The sequence below is a fragment of the Lygodium microphyllum genome, chromosome 23 (genome assembly GCF_053477565.2).
Source record: "Lygodium microphyllum isolate KBCC chromosome 23, Lygodium_microphyllum_v1.1.10, whole genome shotgun sequence".
Classification (NCBI taxonomy): Eukaryota; Viridiplantae; Streptophyta; class Polypodiopsida; order Schizaeales; family Lygodiaceae; genus Lygodium; species Lygodium microphyllum.
This window is the reverse complement of record NC_141157.1, coordinates 13,115,433-13,125,359: the sequence shown is the minus strand read 5'-3', so window position 1 is coordinate 13,125,359 and position 9,927 is coordinate 13,115,433. Positions and strand designations below refer to the sequence as shown.

At 40.2% G+C, this 9,927-nt stretch overlaps 1 protein-coding gene across 2 annotated transcripts in view; it reads left to right on the top strand.

Moving 5' to 3' along the window:
- The window catches only part of LOC148015895 (U11/U12 small nuclear ribonucleoprotein), a 39,417-nt gene that overhangs the window by 2,003 nt on the left and 27,487 nt on the right, over positions 1–9,927 (top strand). Inside the window, exons 2-6 of one of the 2 annotated variants that reach the window (XM_087663716.1) lie at positions 5,999–6,347; positions 6,426–6,509; positions 6,617–6,682; positions 6,768–6,840; positions 6,946–7,316. In XM_087663716.1, the coding sequence (XP_087519842.1) occupies positions 5,999–6,347; positions 6,426–6,509; positions 6,617–6,682; positions 6,768–6,840; positions 6,946–7,316 (943 nt within the window). Of the gene's footprint in view, positions 1–5,998; positions 6,348–6,425; positions 6,510–6,616; positions 6,683–6,767; positions 6,841–6,927; positions 7,317–9,927 lie in introns of both variants that reach the window. The other variant, XM_087663715.1, reaches the window with a different exon arrangement.

Sequence of the window (9,927 nt, the reverse complement as noted above, 5' to 3'; positions counted from 1 at the left end):
AGGGCAGATGTCACCAGCTGGTACGTGAATTGGGATGCAAAGCCGGTGCCTGGATATGGCCCTTAGCAGCGGCGCCCGTCTCCAAGTCGCAAGTGGACAAGGTCGTTGCCACCCAGAGGGGAACTAGCATCTCTCTGTCCTTGAAGGAAGGGGAACCACGTGAGGTCGGAAACAGAGCAACGCTACCCCTCGCTCTAGAATAGACACGGCCTTTAGCAGCGGTGCTCATCTCCAAATCGACTAGTTGTTTCCTACCCTTCTTACGCAATACAGGGAAGTGCCCCACCTTTGCCTGCAAATTTCTTACATTTTCTTTCCAATTCCAGTGTATAGATGGAGGGGAAAGAGAGAGAGGGGGCAATGGAAGGCTCTAGTTCCGGGGACCACCCTATGGTGGATCCCCATGAAACTGAAATACAAGAACACTGGGAAGAATTTTTTGCTACATGAGAGCAATTTGATGATTTAACTGCTCGTGTGCAATAACAGGGGTTTCAAATGGAGTTGCTAACTCAGGCACTCACCCAAATAAAATCCCAATTAGCCTGATTGCTAGAAAGGCTCGAAAGGGATAAAGGTAAAGAAGAGGCCTTGGATATTCCATCTTCTTCGAAAGATGTATATGTGACTATGCGAGACCCAAGGGAATACTGAGGGATAACCCAGTGTTAAAAGACGTGAAACCTCCTCAGTTTTATGGAGAGGAAAAAGATAGAAACAAAGACACTATCTTTAACTTCCTCCAAAAATGGGAGGACTTGCACAAATTAAAGAGTACTCTACCACATCTTCAAGCGCTGGAGGCCAGTTTAACCTTGGGGCCAAAGGCATATAAATGGTAGAGAACTTTAAAGGAGGCAAATAAAATACCTGAAACTTGGGCTCAATTTGAATCGGTCTTTCTGAAAGAATTCCTTCCTGAGAATGAAATGGAAAGAAATTGGGAAGATTGGGATTTTGTTAGACAAAAGGGAAGACCTTTGCTGACATATCTTGAGGAGTATCGTGAGATAATCCTCAAATTGGAAGGAATAGATGAATTTCAAAGACAAGAGGTTTATAAGGGGACTAGATAAGGCGTGTAAAAAGGAAGTCAAAAGGAGTTCACCTAAGACGCTTGAAGAGGCAATTAAATTTGCATTAATCAATGAAGATAATACGCGTCCAGGTGCGCTCACTAGTCTCTTCGACACAAAGCCCAAGACTAAGGAATTTGAGGCCTTAAAAATTTGTAGGTAAATCCAAAAGGAAAATGCCATTCCTTAAGAGTAATTAACAACCCTTTGAAAAGAGACAAAATGTACGGCCGAAGCTAAGTCAAGATGACTTTGATAAGGCCAAAAAAGAAAGGTTGTGTTTCAATTGCCTATCCCCTAACCATGCTGCTTAGAATTGTCCTCAAAGAAAGAAGGGGGAAGATAAAGGTAAGGATAAGGACAAGGGCAAGGAAAAAGAGAAACAAATCCATGTAGTGCGGACCTTGGAATTGAAGGGGCATGAAAGGTATAAATCTTTAGAGGTCTTGCACAAGGATGTACAACACAGGTGTTGCATGTCAACTGCCATGTGGCAACCTACCTTTGGGCCACATGATTTACTTAGAGTGCATGGATCGATACGTGGGAAGAGGGTCTGAGTCACGATTGATGACTCTACCACCCACGATTTCATAAGTTATGCACTTGTCAAAAAGTTGAAACTTCCCCAACAAAAGAGCGAGCATCAATACATTGTTCGTATGATGAAAGGCGAGGATAACAAAATATGGGATACAATGGTATCCAATTTGGAAATCAGGATCCAAGGATATAAAGATAAGCTCGATTTCCAAATTATGAATATGGAAAGGGCCGATATCACTCTAGGGAGGGAGTGGCTATGGGGATTGGAACTATCCTTTAAGTGTAGTTATCATCATAATACACTGAATTTTGAAAGGGATGGTAAGACTTTTGTGATTCAAGGTGAACATGAAGTATCTGATAACCCTTTGATGTGTTCCCTTGAAGTACAGAAGTTGATGAAGAAGAAAGCCTGTGAGGTATACATGTTATGGTTTTCCCCTGTACAGGACACTTTTACTTTTTGTAATATAAAGTAAGAATTTTCTTATACTTGTGAGTTGAATGTAAATAATGAATTAAGTGTTTTGTTAGATGAATTTAAAAATGTGTTTCTCTCTGACTTACCTAGTGGCCTTCCACCAGATAGGGGTGATGTAAATCACCCAATTGACATAGATAGGGATACACGCCCTGTTTCTAAACCACCTTACAGGCTAAGTGAAACACAACACCAAGAAGTTGAAAGAAATCAAGGATTACCTTGATAAGGGGTTTATACAACCCAACAATTCACCTTCGGTTTCACCAATTTTATTGGTGAAGAAAAAAGATGGTTCTATACGACTTTGTGTTGATCATAGAGCACTTAATAAGATAACGGTGAAGAAAAAAATTCCTATGCCCAGAATGGAAGATCTTTTTGATCAATTACAAGGTGCAAAATTCTTCACAAAGATTGACTTAAGATCACGCTATCACCAAGTAAGAATTAAGGCCCAGGATGTTCCTAAGACGGCATTTTGTACTAGATACGGGCATTATGATTTTTTGATGATGCCTTTTGGCCTCACAAATGTACTAGCTACATTTATGAAGCTGATAAATAGTGTGTTACGGCCCTATCTAGGACGCTTTGTAGTAGTCTTTTTGGATGATATCTTGATCTTTAGTAAATCAAGAGAAGAACATTTGGAACACTTACGGTTAGTATTTTCAATTGTTAAGAATCCATTCCCTTTATGCGAAAGAAGCAAAATGTGAATTCTTCGCGCAAGAGGTCAAATATTTGGGGCATATTATCTCGAAAGAGGGAATCAAGATAGATCCAGAAAAAGTAAGGGCAATTATTGAATGGCCATCTCCAAGGAACCTGAAAGAGCTGCAGATCTTTCTAGGTTTATCTGGAATTTATTGTAAATTCATTCAAGATTATGCCAAGATAGCTGTTCCAATGATAGATCAACTTAAAGGGAAAGGGAAGAGTTTTAATTGGGGAACGGATCAAAATGAAAGTTTTTAAAAACTTAAGGTAGCTATTGCTACAACTCCAATACTATTAATTGTGGATCCCAATAAACCATTTGTGGTTGAAGTTGATGCCAATGACAGGGCAGTAGGTGTGGTCTTATTACAAGAGGGTCGACCGGTTGCTTTTGAAAGCAAGAAATTAGACCATGCAAACATAATTATTCCGTTTATGAGAGGGAGTTGTATGCAATAGTACATGCAGTGAAGAAATGGAGGCACTATCTGTACGGTGTCAAACTTTTGATCTTGTCAGATCATGAAAGCATTAAGTGGCTTAATGACCAACCAGATCTACAAGGGCGTAAAGCCAGATGGGCTGAACTCCTCCAAGAGTTCGACTATGAAATAAGATATAGAAAATGAAAGTACAATATAGTGGCTGATGTGCTCAGTAGAATGCCCAACATAAATGAATTGAGTTTTACTCAATTCTCTTCCGATTTGCTTGAATCCTGAAAAGGGAAATGCCAGGTTGATCCGGCATATTCTAACATATGGGAGGCAATTTTTAATGGGGATCCAAATGGAAGGGTCTCCATTGAGGAAGGAACATTTGAGGACAACAAGGAAATGGAGCACCAGGGGTTGCTCAAACGGGATTCAAATGAAAGAATTTTACCATTGATAATGGTTATTTACTCTACAAGGGTAGGGTATGTGTCTCGAAAGATGAAGAAATAAGGTGCCAGATACTCTTTGAGTGTCATGATACCCCTAGTGCGGGACACCTAGGAGTTAATAAGTCCTTGACTATGTGGTCAAATGTAATAAGTGCCAGGTTAATAAAGCTGAAAGATTGAAAATGGGAGGACTTCTCCACCCATTAGAGATTCCTTCGGGAAAATGGGAGAGTATCTCCATGGACTTTATTGTCGGGTTACCCATGACACAGAGAAGTCACGACTCTGTGTGGGTGATTGTGGATAGGTTAACCAAAATGGCTAGGTTTATGCCAACTTCAACTGATGTTAAAACACTAGAATTGGCTAGATTGTTCATAGAAAATATATACCGATTGTATGGCCTTCCGGCAAATATAATTTTTGATCGGGATAGAAAATTTGATAGTCAATTTTGGCGTGTTGTATTTAGGAAGTTGGATACTAAACTTAGCATGAGCATGGCGGAGCACCCGCAAACTGATGGGCAAACTGAAAGGGTTAACCAAATCCTTGAAGATATGTTGAGAGCATATGTAAGTAAAAGGCAAACTAATTGGGAAGAGTATTTACCGATAGTAGAGTTTGCATATAATAGTGCCAAACACTCTTCCATTGGATATAGTCCATTTATGCTAATGTATGGGTTTCAGCCTAGAGCCCCTCACAGAGTGGATATAGTCCATTTATGCTAATGTATGGGTTTCAGCCTAGAGCCCCTCACAGAGTAGGCCTGTATAAGGAAAAGGTTCAAGTAACAAAGGATTTTTTGGAGGATATGAATAGTATGTTAAAATTTGCTCAAGAAAATATTAAGAAAGCTCAAAATCGAGCTAGAGCTTATGTAGATCCTCACCAAAGAGACATCTCCTTTGAAGAAGGAGAATTGGTCTATCTTAAAGTGCCTAGACAAACTAAAACCATGAAAACGGGAGGATGTCCAAAGCTTTCACCTAAGTTTGTGGCCCTTTCACAATACTTAAGAGGGTGGGGGAATAGGCTTACAAGCTCCAACTACCTGCTGGTAGTAAAACACATCCAGTTTTCCATGTAAGCAAGCTGAGAAAGAAGCTAGGTAATATGGATAATCTAGTCTTAAATGATAAGATTAAGGAGCTATTCAGTGACCAATCTATTCCATATGAACCAGAAACAGTTCTAAATGTTCGTAATAGACGAACAAGGCATACTATTTATCAAGAATGTTTGGTAAAATGGAGAGATTGGTCAGAAAAAAGCTCAACATGGGAGCGAGTAAGCACATTAAGGAAAAGATTTCCCAATTTTCAGTTAGACCTTCCAAGTATCGTTTTCAAGGACGAAACCGATTCTTAAGGGGGAGGAAATGTTACATTAATGAATGTAACTTATGGTGAAACAGCACGAGAGATGACCGTCCGGGGCCTTGGGCGCCCGTACGGGGTTCGGGGGCTTAGGAATGTAAGTGGGAACAAGACAATTAGTGAGTTATAAATTAGTATAACTCATGAGAAATCGACGGCTGGCGGGATTTTGTCACACGATTCTTCCTGCGTTTTCCTTAGCGAGGCTGGGTGGTATATTGAGGGTCTCTCATGATTGCTTCATCCTACATACCATGCATTAGTAGATGTAGTGTCCCTTTGTCTTTGGCTCTCTAGCACATAGTGGGCATATGTGTTCCTTAATCTGTATGCCCTCCCATCTGCCAGTCTCGATCCTTAGGTGGTGGGATGAGGTACAGATTTGACCAATAATTGTGCACAATCCATGAGGCAATTGTGTATCCATGTAACTGGGTCGGGTGATGAAACCATCCTTGGATATGTGAAGGAAGTGGGTCTGGTAGTGTGCCATCCTCGCAGGGGGGTTGGATCCAAGTCATCCAAGTCTTCTCTGTATCTAACCTCAGTATGTCTACTCTGAACACATAAAAAAGTTGTCTGAAATGGTCATTTCAAACGTTTGTCTTTCAAACGTGTATTGTTTTTCTCATAGGAGTCTGAAAACAACTATGATTGTTGATCTCACATGCACATTGGGGGATTGCTTAAGGTTTTATATGGGAATCTGTCTCTAAGGTGCAGTTCCACTGTCTTCACACCTGGAAAAGTTCTTGGACTGATAGCACATGCTTGACCTTTGTGTACATCATGAATAATTTTCTATTCAGGATCGCGTAGAATTCTTTTTTGACTGATGCAGCTGTTATAAAAGAAATAGTATTATAATGGTATCATATCTCATTATTTGGCTTTGTTTTTACAGGGCTGATGAGTTGGAAGCGGTGGTTTTGTTGAAAGCTACATCTGGTGAGGGATCAAGACCAGAAAGTCCAGATATTGCAAATTATTCTGATTTGACAAGATTGATTGAGGTGCTAAAAGGAAAGGGATCTCTGGTTGAAAGTCTTGAATCATCTGCCTTAAAGGCTGCAACTAGTCTGCAGCGCTCTGTTGAAAGTCAGCTTGCAGCTTTACTCCCTGTTTTGCAAGGATCTGCATCATGGGAAGAGGCTGCTGCAGTTGCCAGAGTGTCTGCAAGGCAGCTAAAGACAAAGCGCAATCGCAAATGGAGGAAAAAGCGGAGACAGCTCGTGGCAGAAGCCCTTCGCAAGGTGACACTGGCACTTCTTGTAGGCTTGCCATTGTTGCAGGCTGTAAATATTCAACTGCTGGCTTTTGGTTTCTGGCAGGAAAAGGCAAGGTATGACCAGGCAGATCAAGAAGCCGATGAATGGAGAGCAAGAGAGATTGCAAAGGATATAGCAAGACGGAAGGTGTGATTGCAGTGTCTGTAGCGATGTAGAAGGTGTCCCTATAGTCATATAGCAATTGAGCTTGTCTTTCTCCCCCTTTATTTAATCTTGGAGCTATGGTACTGTAGATGGAAAGGATGAAGGAGGTAGCCAAACAGAAAGCCAAAGAAGAGAGGCGTAAACTTGAGGAAGAGGCAAGCAGTCCTGTCCTTATATGCTGTTATCTTTTGTCAGTCTATCAAAAATCTGATATTATTGTTTGTTCTTCTCACAATGCAGCTTGAATTAGTTCTTATTGTTGAGAAACTTCAAGAGCTACGTTCCCTGAGAATCCAAAGGCTCAAGAAACAAGGTTTCAAAGTTTCTTTATAATAATACTAAATGCATCTTACATTTTTTGTGATCTAGCCTGTGTTTTAGCTGATTTACTCTTTGTCAGGTTGTTTCTTTCCGGAAGAGGACAATGCATTCATGGAACGAGTTCAAGCTGCAGTAGAGGAAGAAGAACGACAAGCTGCAGCAGCTGCTGATACAAGTGCTGCTGCAGCTGCCATTGCTAATGCTGAAGAAGCTGGAAAATCTGTGGCTCCCATGTCCTCGACTGCAGGCCTCCACTATGAAAAGCCTTTGGACCAGGTTGGGGAGTCAATAGGCTTAGGCAAAGAGGGGAGAGACATGACAGCCTCATTTCAAGGTATGAAAATGGATGAAAATCAAAGTAGCAATGTGGAAATCTCAAATGCCTCATTTCAAGATAATGGAGCCTTACCACCAGAATTTTATCATTATTACCATGGGAGCAGTGCAGACATGGGAACTCTCATTGAGGTAAGACTTTTCACTCTCATGGTTTCACAGGACTGCTCAATTTGTCACAATATCATTGTATTTGATTTATATGCGTTCCCAATTCTTAGTGGCTATTTTAGCATTGATTCTGGACCAATCTATCTCTTCTACGTTATCCTTGGATTTTTTTTCTTGCATGAGGGTGGCTGGCCCCATTTTTGAATGTTAACTTATTGTTGAACTTAGTCTCTCAATCAACTTGCAATCGAAGACTAGAAGCACAAATGTCTATTCTATAAGGGGCTGGCTTTTTTAAAGCTTCTAGAGCTAACTTTTTTTTAATAAGACACCAAGCTGGTCGAAAGTATTGGTAACTTGGTTTCCCATAGTTACCAAGTGCAAAGTAGTTGCAAAACCTTGATATGATCAGGTAAACCATTAAGGTAATAGAAACAAGTTCATCATCTGTTACCACTTCATTAATATTAAGACGTGCTCTTGAAAATCTTTAATGTTAGTGACAATAGGATCCATATTACCTCCTTTATTCATGTGGAGATCTTCTAGTTCCTTATGGAGATAAGCAACCATGCTTAATTGCACACTTCGTATATAGAGGCAAGCTGGTCCCATGCTTGCTTAGTTGTCTTACATAACTAGATGTGGGGGATGACGTTTGTCTTTATAGGTAGAGTTACGAAGGCATGTGCTTGGGCATTGTAGCCATCCACATGTAGGGGGTAGGGATGAGTCTCTCTCAAAGCAATTCTTTGGAATATCTTACATGATTAGATGCGGGGGATGACATTCATCTTTATAGGTAGAGTTACAAAGGCATGTGCTTGGGCATTTGTAGCCATCCACACGCAGGAGGGAGGGATGAGTCTCTCTCAAAGCAATTCTTTGGATTATCTTACATCACATGGCATTCATCACCTTATTCCTTAATTTCCCTGACAGAATGGAGTAGTGGAACAAAAGAGTGGCTTACTTATGGAGATGATGCAACACATGATGAAGTAAGAACTTACCTAATTTCTTTTGGTTCGATCCTATTTGTTAGACATTTCATGTGTGAGACTGTGCATTTAGTCTATTATGTATTTTGTTGCTAGATGTGTAGACTGGCCACCCATTTTCTGGCACCAGTTTTTTGACTGTCCTACTAGTATTTATGCAGGTGCCTTGTTAGGCTGGTCAACTTGTGCATCTTTTGGGCCTATTTATAGACAGTCAAGCTCTTTCATTCATTCACTCAGTTGCTTCCTTGGTGGAGAGAGTGAGTGAGTGAAACCACCCTTCTTTTAGTGGATGGGTGCTAATTCTACAGCACTAAGCATTTATTGCAAAACTGAAAATACATATTTACCTACTTTAATCTTTGGACAATGGACACTTGGTTGACCGAAAAAGTGGTGCCCCTTTTGGTATTTCTTTAGCTTTATTGAAGTAGAAGTTGATTTACAATGGGATTCTCCCAATCCTCTTTGCAATTCAAACTCCCCTTGCTGTCCAAAGTGACTAGCAAGTCTTCAATTTGATTTGCTCCTTGATTCAGGCAATCGATTGGGTTTCATCCACTTCGAGAAGAGAGGAAAAGCCCCAAATTTGAAGGCTGGTTGGCCCTCCACCTGATTTCAGCTGAAAATCACCTTCAGCCGTGAGTAATTCAAGACTTGGAGTCTTCAATGTTTGGCACGCTTTTTGAGGCAGTTGGTAAATCTTGATTTTTGTTGTAAATTAGGATTTACAGCAAAGAAAACTAGAATTCCTCAGCTTCCAAGGGTCTAAATATTGAGATCTTCAAAGCAAGGTTGTGAAATGGTTGGGGAATGAGAGAGAATGTTGAGGAGAGAGAAAATTCAGAGTTTTTTTTTGTGAGAAATGATTGAAAAATCAGTCAAATTCAGTAGGTACCTTGTCTCAACAGCAATAAATGTTGTCGCTTGTACTTGGAGACCTAAAATTTGTTGATGCCTTGAGCTTGGAGTTGTCACTCAACTGTGTGGGATTTCGTGCAGTTGTTGACAGCTCCAAATTTGCAAATGCTTGATGGTAATGGCAGAAACTCAGCTCATGATGGCTGTGTGAGCTCCACATGTTGTGCTTCCAACAAGAATGAATGATTCTCTCTCTCTCTCTCTCTCTCTCTCTCTCTCTCTCAGCCTTCGTTTTTGCTCTCCCAGCCTTTCCCATGTTTTTCCTAGCCTCCCTTTGAAAAATTTAACAAGTGGCAACTTTCCAAATGAGTTTCTAGCATTATCCACAATATTGTATTAATTTTCAGTCTAAAATTACTAAAAATTAATATAATGATTATTTATGTGTCTAGAAAAATAGTATAACCAACTAGCAATTAAATTGGCTAGGTCGCTTCATCTCCAAAGTATCCCTGTGCCATTTTTGATCATTAGATTGACGTTAAGTACGATTAAACGACATATCTCTAGTGTCACCAATTGATACTTACGGCCAAATAAATGACTTAGGCCAATAACTGGTACCAAATACCACCTAGTATTTGTGCAATATAACTAACTACAACTTTTATCTTTGACATCCGTTGATTTCCTCAAGTCCCAGACTTATTGATTTGCACTAACCTTAGTTGCACCTTACATACGCAACATTTACTTAAACATGCGATTAA